Genomic DNA, 17,976 nt, shown 5'->3' with positions numbered 1-17,976 from the left:
TTAATTTATATATATAATTCCTTTTTTCATGGGGATTTTCTGGAGAATTTATCAATATGAAAAGGTGGAGAGAATAAGGAAAGATGATGAGTTGACTATTAGTAAATGTTAATGGAATCAATGTAATTATAGGCAAGTTAATGCAGTATGCCTGAGGCTGCTTTTAATATGAATTCTTTAACTTTTAAAACTTGGAGGAAAATGAAATTATTCAACACACTAGTATTTTAGAAATTGAAACATTCATTTTTAATAACATTCCCTTTTCCTTTTTTTTTCTTCTTTTTTTTTTCTGGTTTTAAACAGGCCATATACTCCTATGAAAGGAGGAATCTCCAATGTATGGTTTGACAGATTTAAAATATCAAATGACTGCCCAGAACACCTTGAATCAATCAATGTAATGTGTAAAGTGCTCACAGATTTGATTGATGATGAAGTAAAAAGTGGCATCAAGAAGAATAGAATATTAGTAGGTAAGACCTTTAAATGTTAGTAAATTTCTTTCACTTTTGCCTATTTCTATACATTGAACTTTACTTGGAATATTATTTAGAAACACCTGTATATCACTTGACCTGTTCATTGTTTCAAATGAGTTTACATATTGAAGGTTTTAAAAATATTGAAATTAACAGCTCCTGAAACTTTAATTCATTTTCTTTAATAATAACTTGAGAATTCCATGTTTAATATTCAATTAAAAGATTATTCATTTCAGTTTTTAAAACATTTTATTTTAATTAGCTTGAGTTTTATAAATATGCTTAAACTACTGTTACCATGATTAAGGTAGAGTGTACAATCAAAATATAATATAAAATTAATGAAAAGTATACCTTTCAGAGTTAGTGTCACAGGAATAAGGCATTTATAAACTTTTATTAAACATGTCTTTAGCAATCTCTCTTCCCAAGGGGATATATATATATATACCTTTATATAAGCTGTTTATTCTACTTAATGCCCTTTCCTTTTTCTGTAACCATCAAATACATAAACTATTAAAATCTCTATTTGTATAATACATAGGAAAGTGAGATTGGCTGGGTAGAATGTGGATGGTACAGAATATATTTTGGTGAATGAGTTTTATTTTCAAATACAACTATTCAATTTAAAATGACTTGCATTTAATGATGAAATTATAAAGCAAATTAGCTCTATCATATTCTAAATAACCATAAAATGCACATTGAGATCTTGTATGGACAAAATTTGGTAAATTAGTAAACTTCCTGTGTGTTCATTGAAGTACTGAACTAGTCATTGAGTTGAGAAGCAGTATAATATGATGAATCAAATCCATTGTCTTCTGCCTTGCCTTCAACTTCCACTTTTGTTAATTAAAAGCAGTGAGCCCTCCAGCCCAGTAACATCACCTTCCTGGTCCTCTGTTTCAGCATCTAAATACAAAACATAAGGGGGTACCTGGGTGGCTCAGTCAGTTGAGCCTCCAGGTTGGGCTCAGGTCATGATCTTGTGATTCTTGAGATTGAGCCCAGCACAGAGCCTGCTTAGGCTCCTCTGTCTCCCTCTCTCTCTGTGCCTCCCTCACTTGCACTCACTCTGTCTCAAAAACAAAGTTTGTTTTAAAACATAATGGGAGTGCTGGGAAGACCATGAGGAAAGGCACGTAACTCAGTGTAGGGGTAAATTATAAAACAGTTACAAAACAGAATCCAAAATGTGGGAATGTATGACAAAGTCTGTCATTCAATCATTTAGCAAATATTTTCTAAGTTCCTACTGTGTGCCAGGCATGTTAGATGCTCTTAGGGACACACAGATCAATAAAAAAGGATCTGTCTCACAAATGTTAACAACCTGGAAGAGCCATTAGGTACTTACAGTGATTACTGTAATGCCAGCAAGCCTGTGATAAGTGACCTAAAGCAATGTACCTGCTGGCTCTTCAAAGAGAATGATCACGTGCATTTATTACTTCTTCCCAGGACCCATCACAATTCCTGGCACAGAGCAAACGCTTAGGAAATTTATAATGAATGGCATGACCTGGTCAGTGAATTGCTGATTTAAGTAATTAAGTACGACAGGAAATGAAAGCAGAGATCATACCTTGAGGCTATTCAAGAATTAATAGGAAGGTAGCAGTGGCATTTGAGATTTGAGATGCACACATAAATAGTTTTATCTATTGTAGTGTGGAGGTCTAGGCATAAAGAATGATATGAACTAGAAAAAGTAGTGCTTGTTTTTATCTGTCTGGACGTTAGATGGCTTTAGCAGAAAGTCTGTTGTCCAAGGAAAATGCCTTGTTGACTCTGATGGCTGTGCTAAGAGACTGCAGAGCAGGATGGTATAGTGACAGATACAGGTTCAAATGTGACGTCTGTCTTGTTTCCACCATATATTACCTACACTACTTTTCTGCTGCCTCACCTGTGTGGGAATAACAATACAACATCTGTTTTCCTGGGAGTTGGTGTTTGTAAAATACTTGGCTCATTCTAGGCTCTCGAATTCTTTCCGGTTCCCCTTCTGTCCTTTATTCTGTGGATGATTGGTGAGGGATGATCAAAGAAGGTCTGTGAGTCATGCAGCTCGTTAGAACTGTGTGTCAGGAAAACTAATCTGGCAGGAGGGTTAAGTGAACAGATGCGAAGTTGTGTGTGGGGGAAACCAATTCAGTAATTGATCAATTCAGTAGTTGATTCCAAAGTGATTGATTCCAGAGATTTCAAAGTAATGTGATGACAGTGGGAAAACCAAAGATGAGGAAAAGAATTTGCTTTAAGATAAAACTGCAAAATCTTCGTACATAAAAAAGTAGAAAATATTCTGATTAGTACTCAATGTATATGAGCTAAAGATTCTATCATGTTGACCGATAACTGCCATCTGCTCATCTCCTTCCATCCCCACCTCTTCCCTTCCCCACATCCATCAGCTACTTCGTATTACTCATCTCTGGAAAGAGGCCGTGGGGACTGTTGTAAGGTCAAGGAGCTAATAAGAGTTTTGAATTGGGGCACCTGGGCCCCTGGTCATGATCTCGTGGTTCCTGCATTCGAGCCCCAGATCGGGCTCTGCACTGACAGTGCGTAGCCTGCTTGGGATTCTCTGTCTCTCCCTCTCTCTCTGCCCCTCCCCAACTCACGCTTTCACTCTATCTCGAAATAAATGAATAAACTGTAAAAAAAAAAAAAAAGCTGGAATTGAGGTTTACTTCATTTCAAAGCCCATGATTCTCCCATTCAATTCAAACATTTTTAAGACTTTTAATACATATTTTCGAATTCCTTTCACCAAAAAATTGTACCAGTTGGTACTTCTCCCACTCCTATTAGAATGTCCGTCTTACTGCATCGTCACTGAATAATATTGCCTTGAAGAATATTTGCTAAAAATAAGTAAATGAAAAGCCATAATTAATTCATACTTATTTTGTTATTCTCCATCTACTTCTTTTTGTTGTATTTTAACACAGGAAGGCTTTTCTTAGTTGTCTGTTACTCTTTCCTTTTATGATTTTTTTCCCAAATAATGTCTTAGTGTGAGAAAGTCTCTAGAACTTGGATAAATATTCAAATAGGTTTTCTACTGGTTTTCTATATGTGATTTATTTTTTCCCTATACTTCTTTGATTCATCTGGAATTTATTTTATTTGCTTTTTACCATATCATGGAGATTTTAATATTTTCTAAAGTACCAAGAGAGCCTTGTTAAAGTATAGTCTTATTTAGGGGCTTTAGGTGGCTCAGTTGAGCATTCCACTCTTGATCCCAAGGGTTGTGGGGTCGAGCCCACATCAGGCTCTGTGCTGAGTGTGGAGCCTGCTTAAGATTTTCTCTCCCTCTCTCTGTCTCTCTCTCTGCCCCTCACCTCACTCATGCCCTCTATCTCTCTCTTAAACAAACAAACAGACAAAAAAAGTCTTTTTATAAAGCCATCAGTAATATGGTCAGTATTTTATCAAAACGCCATTGAATCTGTAACAACAAAATTTCTCTGTGGAAGCTTTGTAGATTATTACATTGCAAAATTTAAAAAATTGAAATTTATGACAAAGCCATATTAACATGTTATATATAATAGTTATATGTTATGTTTTGAATACAAAACGCTGGAAAAGGAAGATTTTTTTTAGAATTTTTGAGATGAGCTGTTTAGCTTCAATAAAGCCTCTTTCTTGGCTTACAATGTGAAAGAGACCACAGAGCACAGACGCAGTGTGCTTTGTTCTTGTTACCTGTATTGTTATTTAACTAGTAAGTGAACATAAATCTTCAATAACAGTCTATAACATTACATGTACCCCAAAACACACATGATTCTTGACCTCTTATACTATGACAAAACATTCATCATAATACCTCCCCTTTTTTGTTTGCCGTCTTCTTTACGTGGGTTAGCTTCTAATCCTAGATTCACTACTTTGTAGGCATAGGATCTCCTTAACCTCTGTGCTTGGGCGATAATAATATACCTATCTTACAGATGTGATAGTTGAGTTAGTCAAAATACTTAGGAATGTGTCTGGCATGTAATTTTGAGACCGTTTTCTTCCTGTTATTAAACAGTCTTTATGCCATGGTCACTCCAAAGAGCAGAAGGGCCCTACTAAGGCCACGGCCGCCCCTGGGAGACTTTTAGACGGCTCACCACTTCTTCCCCATCATCTGTTTTCTTTCTCCTCAATGGTGTACATGCTGGATTTCTTGCTTTCTTTTTCATACATTACTTAAAAGGAAGTTACTGCTTAATAACTTCCAACTGGTTTTTGTGCTTTTGTAGTATCTATGATAGTACATTTTAAGTGGAGTAAGATTTAAGTGCTATTTGTAACATGTTAACGAAGGAGGGATTCCGTGGGAAGTCAAAGAAAAATGCATTTAAGATTCTGACCAATTTTTAGTACACACAAACACAGTGCACTACAGTGAGGTTGGGTTATTTTTAAAAATTCATTGTAAAAGGAAAATTTAGAAAATTTTAATATTGAAAAGGAAAAACATGGAGATAATAGGTAAAACATTTTTAATTGTTATCCTTATTGATTTTGTTTAACATGTGATAACATTTCTGACTTAGTATCATATAATATATGCTCCTGGAGCCCTTATCTCTGAGATTATAACTGCAACCAGTGTAAGCTTTATAAAACAACACTATTCTCTGTATTTGAGTGGGTGGGAGCCTGTTCTGTGTCTGTGGTTTTATTTTAATTAGTGGTGTTTTATTAAGCTTAGTTTTAAAGACAATTGCTTTTATAAGGTATGTTTTGCAACTATTTGGGGTTAGTCTATCTAGTTTGCTCAGGTCAAAAATGATAGTTCTCATACTAAATTTGATCTCCAAATTGTTAATAAAAATTTTAAGTCTTGGAGTACCGAGAAAACTATCAAAACGTTTATAGCCTGATGAGGAAGGTACAGAAGTAAGGTGTTCTAATACAGTGTATTGTAAAAGTGTATACAAGGTACAATGTGAGCAGTGAGGAAAGAACAAGTAAATCTTTCGGGAGGAGTTAGGGACTGCTTCTTAGAAGAGTTGGCTCCAACTGAGTTTTAACGAATGAGTTAAAATATGACTGGTAAACAGAGAGGGAAAGAAAGCAAGGGGCACATCAGAATCTCTCAGAAAATACTAGTTTAGTATGCCATCCAGTCCCCTAGGATTATCAGATTAGATGCAGAGAATGATGTGATCAAGTGTACATTTCAGAAGGCTTATGCTGATAACGCCATAGACGGTTGGCCAGTCTGAAGGCCAGGAAAACAGCAACAGATGCAAGGGAATGATGGCGACTAACACACAGTTTTAGGATTTAGGGAACATGAAGATGAATAAGATTATACTCGAGGACATTATAGTCAAGTGCAAATGTTAGCTATGAAAGCAAAATCTTGGTTTTCTAGTCATCAGTGGACATATATTGCTTTCTTTTTATTTTATTTTTATCTTAGAGAAAGAGCACGGGAATGCTGAGAGGGGAGAGAGAGAGAGAGAGAGAGGGAATCCTGAGCAGACCCCATACTAGGGCAGAGTCTGCTCCAGATTCTCTCTCCCAGTCTCTCTCTGCCCCTCCCCCATGCTCGCTCACGAACTCTGGCACGCTCTCTCTCTCTCTCTCTCTCTCTCCCTCCCTCAAAAATAAATAAATAAACTTTAAAAACGTAGTTATTTATTTGATTTTATATATTTATACCACACATGATTCCACAGAGGGTATGACAAAAGTTAGGAGAAAGGCAGCAGAACAGTGACTTTAAATCACTTTCTGATTTTTGACAAGAGAGTTATTAATAAGCCCTGGGATCAAATCTTCTATGCTGAGAAAATTATTAGTAATGCTAGATCATCCTAATTCTTATTTTATTAACATATTAACATCTTATTTTATTAACATCTGTATCTCTGTTACTATCTGTCTTAAAACTCATTTCCTATGTTTCTGTATAATGTGAGAAATCAAAATGGAGAAAGGTATAAAATTTTTCCCATGTGTACTGTTGTGCTTTAAAAGTGTATATAGTAGTAATACTACTAAAATTGTTGGCATTTATATTACACTTGACAGTTTTTAATTTGCTGTTACTATACATCATAATGTTTTATTTTTAGATAGTGTTTAAATTATGAGGTTGTTTTCATGCACAATATCTCTTTTGAGCCTTGTGATAGGTAGAACAGGAAATTATTATTCTCGTTTCAGATGTTAAACTAAAAATCAAACAGGTTACTAGCTAACATAATACTGAGTTGGGACTAGAACCCAGACCCTTTGACTTGGTTCCTTTTGTACTAGGATGGGATCCCTTTTTTGGCCACTAGGTGGTGATAATTTGTTAAGACAAAACTGACAAAATTTAGGTTTAACTTCGATCTAGGATGTATAGAACGTAAAAACTGATATAACCAGATTATAAGAATTTTGATAATATGAGCATACTGTCAGAATTATGGAGCAGGGAGAACCAAGTGCTCCTGAAATTACACCTGAGTCATTTACATGGATGTTTTAAATGCCAACCATGAGGGAAATGGTTAAGGGAATTATGGTCTATTAATATAATTGAATATTATGTAACTATTAAATGCTATATGTACACATAGAAGGAACTTTGTAAGTATGTGTTCAATTTTACGGATTTTATAATTCTGTTGAAAGACTTTCAAGTCAGTATGATACGAAAGAAAAAGCAAGGTACAAAAAATGGTACATGTAGAGGGTTTAACTGTTAAGTGAATTTTTAAAAACATGTTAAAATTATGTATGAAGAATGAAACTTTGGATGACTCATTTCTGTCTGTAGGGTGAAAACACTTTGTATACTGGGTATATAGCAATGTATTAACTTTACAGTATTTAAAATAAAAATGAAGGGATAGTTGGAATTACCAGGATGAAGATTAGCACCAGAATTTACAGGCTCCCTGTGGGCTGACCTTCTACAAGTTTCTTCTGAAGCTCTTTCTTGACCTAACACTTGGAGAATGACAGCAGTTTTCTATTTTCTTTTAGCATACATGTGTCTTAATTAAACAACGTGTGTTTCTTCAACAACAATTAGAACTTTAAAGGCTTGTAACTGCTGTTCGAACAGCTTTTTATGGTAGATGGTAGGTATTCTGTTTACCCTGTAAATTTTATATTGGAGGAAAATTACAAATAAATATATACTCCCCAATTCTTTGAGACTTTATCATAGCTCAGTCTGAATTACCATAATACATAAGTTTAAATGGAAGAATTGTTGAAATTTGTAGGGAGGGTAGATTTTATTACATTTTAAAAATCCTACTCAATTGATGGTAAACTTGAATTATAAGTATTTTTTTCCTCTGGATTTTGTTTTCAGATAGGCTAGTTTTCCCAGTATAGTTTTTTATACATTGTTTCTGTTTTATTTTATTTAAAGAGTTCATAAAAGCTAGGTTTATTATTTTTTTAGCATGTTTGATTCAGCTTGTTAATCTTAAATGTATGTTGAAATGTTAACTCTTGACGTTTTAATACCTTGCCAGCAACTATAAATATACATTATAACCATTACCTACAGTGAGTTTACTATTTGGTATTTACTTATTGAACACTATATTTTATATTGCATTTTAGTCATTTAGATGGAAATTGAATTCAAATAACTAGTCTTTTGTGTTAAATTTCCTTCTATTAGGAAAAAATACACAAAGTCCCTTTTCATAGTAAAATGTGATGCTAAAGGTGATTGTATTGTCAAAGATGGCTGGTGAGAAATTGCAGATTACCTCACAAGATTATAATTGGGTAAAGGACTTAGATTAAATCTTTAAATAATAAGATTTCAATGAGTACATTTATTTTCATTGTAAATTATGAGTATTAAACATGAGGTTAAATGTCTGCAGGATGCATTTATATTTCTTCATAATGATATATGTGAGAAAATGTTTTCTTTCTTACTTTTGGTTTTATTCTTACTAGACTGGTTTCATCTAGGGGGCTCTGAAACCACACAAAGTAATTAGGTTTCTCTGATCAATAAAAATGAAATGATGGAGGGGGGAATTTAATCTGTAAAATTTTTTCAATAAAGTTGTTTTTGCTTATCATGTTCAAATTCTATCTTGTGATGTGATTTTTGTTATCAAAAAAGTTTTTTTTTTAATGTTTATTCATTTTTTGAGACACAGAGACAGAGGTGTGAGCAGGGGAAGGGCAGAGAGAGAGGGAGACACAGAATCCGAAGCAGGCTCCAGGCCCAACCTGTCAGCACAGAGCCCAATGCGGGGCTTGAACTCACAAACCATGAGATCATGACCTGAGCTGAAGTTGGACTCTTAACCGATTGAGCCACGCAAGCACCCCTCTTGTGATGTGATTTTTAAATCTTTATCATATTAAAAGTTCACATTTAATGATCCTAGCCTCAATATTTTTTATGAAATATTTTCTTTTTGCTCCATTTATGAATTTTGAAGCTTTTTTCAATTGTTGGTGCAGCTGAGATTACCTAGAACTTCATTGTCCAATATGATAGTCCTTAGCCACATGTGACTATTTAAACTTAAATTTAAACTAGTTAAAATTAAATAAAATTAAACATTTAGTTCCTTAGTCACGCTGGTCACATTTAATATGTTCCTTAGGTACATTTGGCAAAAATATAATTCAAGCTCTTGGATTACTCCAAAAAATAAAAACTTTGTTCCTACAGCCTTGGTATCTATAACATAGGGATTTCTTGTAAATCATGGCCATATTTTCACTTTCTGTTCTTACCCATTTTACCTAAGGCTGAATTGTCTGCCTTACAGCTATTGATTTTTTTCTAAGACTGTGATTCTCATACATTTGATTTATGGGTATAAGAGCTTTTAAAAATTGGAAATAGGCTTTGAGATTGCGGTAGTGGGTCTAGGGCTGAGTCTGGGAATCTCTGTTTTCAAGGAGCCAGATTTAGGAATCATTAGCCTGGGGCACACCAACAATTCACTCCTGCATTTTCTAAGCTTTACTTTTATATCAAGTCCGATCACCAGATAGCTACATTTCCTGATGATATAAATTTGTCCCCTTACAGAAATATTCTTATGGGACTACAATTACATTTATTCACTGATTTGATAAAATACTTAAGTGCCTACTATGTGCCAGGCACTGTTCTAAGCATAGGGAGGGTACATCAGTGAATAAAACAGACACAAAACCCTGTTCACATGAACTTTATTAGACTACTGAATGTTTTCTTTATGTCCCGGACTTTTTATAAAAGAATCAAGAGCAGAAGTGGCTGTATGTAAAATGTCTGATTTTGAGTTTTATGTTCAATAAAGACCTACTTGACAAATTCCACCCAGGAGTTCAGTGCTAGGAAAAGTTTCTAGTATGATTTGGCATGATCGCTTCTGTTAAAGAATGCTGTCTTGCTACAGGGGAGCAGTTGGAAGTCGAGTCATTCCCCTAATTGCTCCTGCTCCCCCATACCACGGTCTGTGTCCCTCCTTCTCTTTTGTTCTTGATCTCTCATTCTTCCAGCAGCCCCATCTCGCCTCCCTCACATTCCGCCCTCATTTTAGAGATGCAGTTTTATTGTTAAGAGTGGGTTTGATTATAAGCAACCTTGAATTTCATTTTATAAGTAAATTGGAGAAAGGGGGGGGGAATCTGAAGGGATGAAGCAAAGAATGCATTTGCTAAGACTGGTTCTGTGAACTTTACAGAAGGCTGAAATTGTGTTCTGGAAGATACGGATTCTTACTCTCAAACTTAAAGTAGGCGTCTGTTTTTACAGAAGCTCCGTAAACTTTGAAAGTCCTTGCTGTTTTGACTTTTACACGTGATTATGAAGCATTTATATATTATAGATTTAAAAACTTGGTGGAGACCCTAGAGATCATCTAGTGCAATTATCTAATCTTATTGGAAGTGAGATCCTGGGTTTTAAATAATTTACCCAAAGACACTCGGCGAGAGTGTCACTGGTAGGATTAGAACTCAGTTTCCTTTACTTCCACGTGGTCCTCTCCCACCAGACTTAGAAAATGCATCATGTCCTTTTAAATACGATAAATTTGGGGCACCTGGGTGCCTCAGTCGATTAAACGTCCGACTTCAGCTCAGGTCATGATCTCGTGGTCTGTGGGTTCGAGCCCCGCGTCGGGCTCTGTGCTGGCAGCTCAGAACCTGGAGCCTGCTTCAGATTCTGTGTCTCCCTCTCTCTCTGCTCCTCCCCTGCTCATGCTCTGTCTCTCTCTGTCTCAAAAATAAATAAAAACATTAAAAACAAATTTTTAAATACGATAAATTTAAGAGACGTGTGTAAACTTTGTATTATTTTCACCCCGTAATACACGGTTTCTAACTGAACAGACTTTATTGAGTTGTCACTATGTAGCAGCCACTGTACTCACCATGGGGGCACGTGCAGTGGGGAGGCCAGCTTGTCAGCACGTGTGCACCAGACGGTGGAGACACTTTGCTGAGCTCCCTCATGAGCTCGCAAGCACCACGTGATGCTGGAAGAAAGAACCGTTTCTTACCCTCAAAGATTGCACCACCAGTTTTTCAATCTGTAATATGCAAATGCTTAATGAAGCCCAATCTAGAGACCTAATTTATATTTAATAAATGAAAACGTGATAGCAGTTGTATTTCAAGAAGCGTTTGCTTTATAACCCACGTACTGTATTACATAGAAAATCTTGAGAAGCAAAGACAAGTCTGTAACTAGAACGGTGGCACAACCCAGGGAGTTTAGAATTCTTTCTGCTTACTTAACAGTGAATGTTCACCAGAAACGCTAGTCTTGTCTGTGGTAAGGTCTTCATATCCACGTGGAGCATGGCAAAGGTTCATTAATGTGCACGTTCGTAGGTAATGGAGCTCAGTGTTGTTTTTTTAAGTTTATTTATTTTGAGAGAGAGAGAACACGCCCACGGGAGAGGGGCAGAGCGAGAGGGAGAGAGAATTCCAAGCAGGCTCCGCACTGTCAGTGCAGAGCCCAACTCTGCCTGAACTCGTGAACTATGAGATCAGGACCTGAGCCAAAATCAGGAGTCAGACGCTTAACTGTCTGAGCCACCCAGGCACCCCGGAACCCAGTGGTTTTTAACCTTTTTGGGAATTTGAGGCACATATGCAACTTTCACAGTCGATTTTAAGATGTGCGTGCTGCCTCTGCCCCTGCCAAGCCCATTTGTGATCTCTAATTAACCATACCTGCATCTGTGGCTGGTGTGGGGGCTATTTTGAAAGAGCCTTTCAAGTGGTTCTCATCCATGGTGCACTTCTGCTACTGACGAGACCCTATTATTTCCCTCTGGTATGTTGAAAACCACAGATGTAATATTTATCATACACTGTAATTATTTACATATTATGTGCTTCTCAAAAATCTAGACTTTGCAAGCCTCGTAATCGTCACTCACACATTGTATCCTGGGTCCAAAATGATACTGTCGGTTGGCCCGATAATACTATTAAATATTATTAAGTAAATAAAATATAAAAATACATAAATAAAATTTAAAAGCCATTCTATTCTAATAAATACCAGAAGATAGTAGAGAGCACATTAAAGTCTGTTGCAAGCAATCTAGATTCCAAAAGTCCTGGTTTACAACTAAAATTAGGGGTGCATCCTTAAGCAGGTCACCTAATCTTGGGCCTCCGTTCACTTCATCTGTAAAAGTAGATTGTGGTAAATTCAAATTTATAGTCTCTAAGGACTCAGCTTTCCACTTTGTTAAGTGAAATAAAGCAGGAGGCTGGAAGCGAGATCCGGATTCTGCACCAGTGTATATTCTTGTATTTCCATAAGAGTGTGGCTGTGTGATTCACTTTCTATATTTATTTCTCACAAAATGTAAATAAGATGCCCTTTAAGTCTCACTCAAACTGGGGACTAGCATCCCTGGTCTCTCCCCTGAAGTTGGGTCACCAGGTCACGTACCTGTCTCCATATCCTGTGACATCTCTGGTGCCCCCTTGAGGAGAAGGGCCCATGTATTTTCATATATGTGCTACCGAAGGGAGCACAGGACCGTGTATTTTAGACTGCATATCTCCAGTGACTAGCACAGTGTTTGGCACATAAAAGACAATAAAAGTTTGCTAAATGAGTAAATTATTTTTTTAACTTTGAGAAAGTTTATATAGGTAAGTACATTTTTAATTATACCATCACAAATCAGTTTCCAAAACGATATTGTAATTTAGAGATGTTTTAACTGGCTCACCAGATTTTTGATCGTCCTCCCTAAAAAATCGCTAAGCATCTATTATATGGCAGACACTGGAAATTTAACTCCTCATGGGGCTCAGAGCTTGGCAAGAATGACAGAAAGATGCATGTTATTAATTCTAGTTGCAGTGAGGACTCCTATAACACAAGTATAAGCAAAATATAAGTAGACACTAGATGTTTAAACAAATAACACTTGTACTATGACTCATATTTTGAACTATGGTAAATATTTTTACTCGTTGAACATGATTTCTTTGTTTAATTCCAGCTCTTTTTATAACAAGTCTCCTTACCAGTGATGACAGATGAGCCCGTGTCATTTACGCATTGCAGGTCCTTTTTTTAATGAGATCTAAAGTAGACTAAATTTCTTTTTCGCACTGTGTCTCCAAATATTTTAAAACATGCATGGAATATTGGCCCAGATGTATCTTGTTCTGAATTATTTTTGCATATATTCTGGCTTTTTCTGATTAAGTGAATTTTTGCTTCTTTTAGGAGGATTTTCTATGGGAGGGTGCATGGCAATGCATTTAGTGTACAGAAATCATCAAGATGTGGCAGGAGTATTTGCTCTTTCTAGTTTTCTGAATAAAACATCTGCTGTGTACCAGGTAAGTTCCGGATTTTAAAAACAAAACAAAACCAAAAAAAAAAAGCGTGAAATAATCACACATTGAAACTAAAACAAAATTGATCATGAAGCAATTGCAGTCGATGCACAGAGCACTCCTGGGAATCCATCCCCAATTAGTCATAATGAATATTAATTCCAGCTGGTCATTAATGTTCAGGAAATACCATAGAAAGAATATTATTAAGCATGATGTCCAAGAGGAAAGGATAAAAATCATATGTATCCCTTACACATAATAAAAATAGAGATGATTATAGCCAGGCTTGTTTTTTTATGTCATGAACATAATCGAAACAAATGACCAATTACATTCCCCGACACCTGTCTCATAGCAATATGCTAATATACGAAGCAATACTATAGTGTTGTAACTTCATACCAGAATTAGAAACAGCAGATACAGAAATGAAAACTAGAATGTAATTTTTCTCTTGATGGTGCCTGCATTCCTCCCTCTCTCCACTCTCTATGTAAAGAAGTTTGTCTTACGGAGTCACACGGTTTCTTCAGGAAATGCTTCGACTGTGTTTGAGACGGTCCTGTATGGAGTCAGTGCTGGTCATGTACAACCATAGCTCACTTGGTGCCAGCAACTAGCTGAGCCCCCAGTCCAGGACCACCAGTGTGCACCTTAGACCACACCACCACTGCCTCTTTTCCCTTTAAATATTGGAAGTTTTCTGCCCTGTCTGATTTCCAAGAATGATGTTCATCAATGAATTTCTTAAACTTTTCCATTTGTACATCCTGTTCTTCAGGCTCTTCAGGAAAGTGATGGTGTACTCCCTGAATTATTCCAGTGTCACGGCACTGCAGATGAGTTAGTTCCTCATTCTTGGGGTGAAGAGACAAACTCCGTGTTAAAGTCCCTAAGAGTGAGCACGAAGTTTCATAGTCTCCCAGGTGTTTACCATGAGCTAAGCAAAGCTGAGCTAGAAAAACTGAAGTCATGGATACTTCAAAAGCTTCCAGGAGAAATGGAGAAGCAAAATGAATGAATCAAGATTGATTTGTTGACCTACCTGTAATGTCTTTGTGAAAAGTGGTTTTTACTGCCAAATTATACTTTGATAAGTGATAATTAAAATAGTATTATCAGTAAACAATATCAAGTTTACTGACTTATTTACTGGTTATTGAAATGCTTAGCACCACAGAGAGTAGCATCATCTTATTCATGGTAAATATTAATTTAGACAGACATCTGTGTGTTATTTTTCAGATACATTTGTAAATATTTGGAGACCTTTTAAGTAATTAAATGATTAAATTTTAAAAATAATGTAAAGTTGGTTTAAGTAAGAGCAATGAGAAAACATGAAAAGGCTTAATATGGCATTTTATTTACAAGTGTCCTATTTTGTTTCCAAATATTCAGGAATATTGTAGATGTGTTTATTATTGATTCCTGATTTAAATCCATTGTGGCCAGAGAGCATATTTTGTGTTACTGTTTTATCTGTATTCATGAAGGTTATTGGCTTGAAGTTTTGCTATTTAATTTGTTTTGTACATTTTTTGGTCTGGTTTTGGTATCAGGGTAATACTGACCTCATAAAATGAATTGGGAGGTGTTTTCTCCTCTTCTGTTTTTTTGGGAGAAATTGTATAGAATTGGCATTAATTTTTACTTTAAATTTTTGTTGAAATTCTCTAGTGAAACCTTCTAGGCCTGGAGATTTCGTTTATCTCTTGACAGTGCACCTACAAGTTTATTATAAACAACCTCACACTTAGTACAAGAACCTTCCATTTTCCCCTTCCTGGTCTTTATGCTAGTTTTCACACTTTACTTATAAATAACATGTACCATAAATCTCACAACACATTACTACTCTCTTATTTAAAGTCAGCTTTCCTTTAAATCAAATAATGACGAAAAAATCTTATATGTATACCTGTGTAGTTACCACTTCCAGTGCTCTGCAGTTATTTTGTGCTGATAACGTCTTTCTGGTATCCTTTTCATTCTGCCTGAAGGACATCCTTTAAATAATTCCGGTACAAATCTGCTGGCAATGGATTCTTTCAGCTTATATGTCTAGGAAAGCCTATATTTTGCATTAATTTTGAAAAGATACTTTCACTGGGTATGAAATTCTGGCTTAACATTTTTTTCTTCAGTATTTTAACTTTTTTTTTTAATGTTTATTTTTGAGAGACAGAGAGAGAGAGAGAGAGAGAGAGAGAAACAGAGCACAAGTTGGGAAGGGGCAGAGAGAAGTAGACACAGAATCCAAAGCAGGCCCCAGGCTCCAAGCTGTCAGCACAGAGCCCGACGCAGGGCTCGAACTCATGAACTGTGAGATCACGACCTGAGCCGAAGTCGGATGCTTAACCGACTGAGCCACCCAGGCACCCCTTTTCTTCAGTATTTTAAACATGGTGTTCCACTATCTTCTTGCTAACTTTATTTCACACAGGAAATCTGTTGTTATTATCTTTGTTCTTCTACATCTAATTTTTTGGTTTTTTACTCTTGCTGTTTTTAAGAGTTTATCACTGATTTTGAACAATTTGATTGTGATATATATTGGTCTGGTTCTTCATGTTTCTTATCCTTGTGGTTCCCTCTAATCTTTTTGGGTGTTTCTTTCATTTCAGATACTCTCCTCACATGCACGTGGTGATTAGTGCTCTAAGTAACCAGGTAGACCATCTCTGGTTCTCTGGAGTTCTCCATCCATGTAACGTACTCTTCCCTGGGACACTGTCTTACAAACTCTAACCAAGCTGATCTACTCAGACTCTTAGCTCTGCTTCTCAACATGGGAGTCCTCCAAGCTCCACCCCCTCAGCTCTGTGGCCTGGGAACTCTCTCAAGGCAACAAGCTGGGGCCATCTGTAAAGCTCACCTCATTTCCTTCCCTTTCTGTCAGAGAACACCGTCTTTTACTGCCTGATTGATGTCCAGTATTTTGAAAAAGTTTGTTTCCAGTATTTTGGCTTTTTTTTTTCTTGGTTGTTTCAGATGAAAGAATAAATTCCTTCCTTGTATTATGTCAGTGGCTGGAAGCTCCACTAAATTATCCTTTAAAGAGGTTTACCTTTCTTTCATTCTTTTTATTTACTTTTCTTCAGTGCCCTTCATTCCTTAATGTGGTTTCACATTTCCATATGCTATCATTTTCCTTCTGCCTGAAGTACTTCAACATTTATGATAATGCAGGTCTGCCACTATTAAATCTTTCCATGTATGGCTGAAAAAGTCTTATTTTGCCTACAGTTTTTTAAAGATATATAGAATTCTAGGTTGACAGGGTGGTTTGTTTTTTTTTCCTTTCATTTTATTATTATCTTTTTTAACGTTTGTTTTTGAGAGAGAGAGAGAGAAGAGGGGAGGGACAGAGAGAGGGAGACACAGAATCCGAAGCAGGCTCCAGGCTCTGGGCTGTCAGCACAGAGCCCAACGCGTGACTCAAACTCATGAACTGTGAGATCGTGACCTGAGCCGATGTCAGATGCTTAATTGACTGAGCCACCCAGGTGCCCCTTACTTTCATTACCTTAAAGATCTTACATTACTGTCTTCTAGTTTGCATTTTTTTTGTGTTGTTTTTCCTTAAAAATTTTTTTAATGTTTATTTTTGAGAGAGAGACAGAGACAGTGTGAGTGGAGGAGGGGCAGAGAAAGAGGGAGACATCCGAAGCAGGTTCCAGGCTCTGAGCTGTCAGCACAAAGCCCGATGCAGGGCTGAAACTCATGAGCTGTGAGATCATGACCTGAGTGGAAGTCAGAGGCTCAACCGACTGAGCCACCCCGGCGCCCCTTCTGCTGTTTTTCTAATCTTTTTTCCCCTGGCTGCATTTATAATTTTCCCTATCTTTAGTTTTAAGCAGTTTGATTATGACACGCTTTGGTGTTGTTTTCTCCATTTTCCTTGTGTCAGGAGTTTGTTGAGTTTCTGTTTTTTAGATCTGTGGATTTATAGTTTTCATCAAATTTAGAGACATTTTGGCCACAGCGTTTTCAAATCTTTGTCTCTCCCTCTTCTCTTTTTTGGGGACTTCAGGCTTACTGATACTTATTCCTTTTTCCTTTCCTTTTCCTTTTTTTTTTTTTTCATTCTTTCACTCTGCATTTCATTTTGGATGGTTTCTGTTGCTGTGTTGTTGAGTTCATTGATGTCCTGCAATGCTTCATTTGTTATTAATCCTATCCACTTTATTTTTTACCTCAGATACTGCACATCTCTAGAAGTTCTGTTTTCTTTTATTTGTTGCATTTTATATTTAATGTGCTCATTCTCCACCTTCTTGAATATATGGGACATAATTAAAAAACAGTTGTAATATTCTTGAGTCAATCATCTCTGTCATTTGTTGGTTTGTTTCTATCAATTAATTTCTCTTTTCATTAAGGATGATATTTTCTTGCCTTCTTAGTGTGCTTCATGATTCTTTATTAGCTCCCAAATGAGGTGAGTTCTACCTTATGAAGTGCCAGACCATTTGCATTTCTATCAATACGAGCTGTGTCACAGAATGCAATTAAATTACCTGAAAAGTACTTAGAAACAGTTTGATCATTTCAGGCTTCCTTTCTGGGGAGGTTTCAGAGCAGCGTTTCTCTGGGACTAATTTTGCCTCACCACTCAAGCAGTACATTCTGGGTAATCCAGCTGACACCTGCCGGATCCTGA

At 36.4% G+C, this 17,976-nt stretch overlaps 1 protein-coding gene across 1 annotated transcript in view; it reads left to right on the top strand.

Annotated features, from left to right (window-relative positions):
* Positions 1–17,630, top strand: part of LYPLAL1 (lysophospholipase like 1) — a 40,749-nt gene extending 23,119 nt beyond the window's left edge. Inside the window, exons 3-5 of the mRNA XM_015077384.3 lie at positions 307–476; positions 13,195–13,310; positions 14,092–17,630. Coding sequence (XP_014932870.1) covers positions 307–476; positions 13,195–13,310; positions 14,092–14,331 — 526 coding nt within the window. The 3' untranslated portion in view covers positions 14,332–17,630. The remainder of the gene's footprint in view (positions 1–306; positions 477–13,194; positions 13,311–14,091) is intronic.
* The last annotated feature ends 346 nt before the right edge of the window (positions 17,631–17,976 follow it).

This window comes from Acinonyx jubatus, chromosome E4 (assembly GCF_027475565.1).
Source record: "Acinonyx jubatus isolate Ajub_Pintada_27869175 chromosome E4, VMU_Ajub_asm_v1.0, whole genome shotgun sequence".
NCBI lineage: Eukaryota > Metazoa > Chordata > Mammalia > Carnivora > Felidae > Acinonyx > Acinonyx jubatus.
This window is presented reverse-complemented; position numbering and strand designations above follow the sequence as displayed.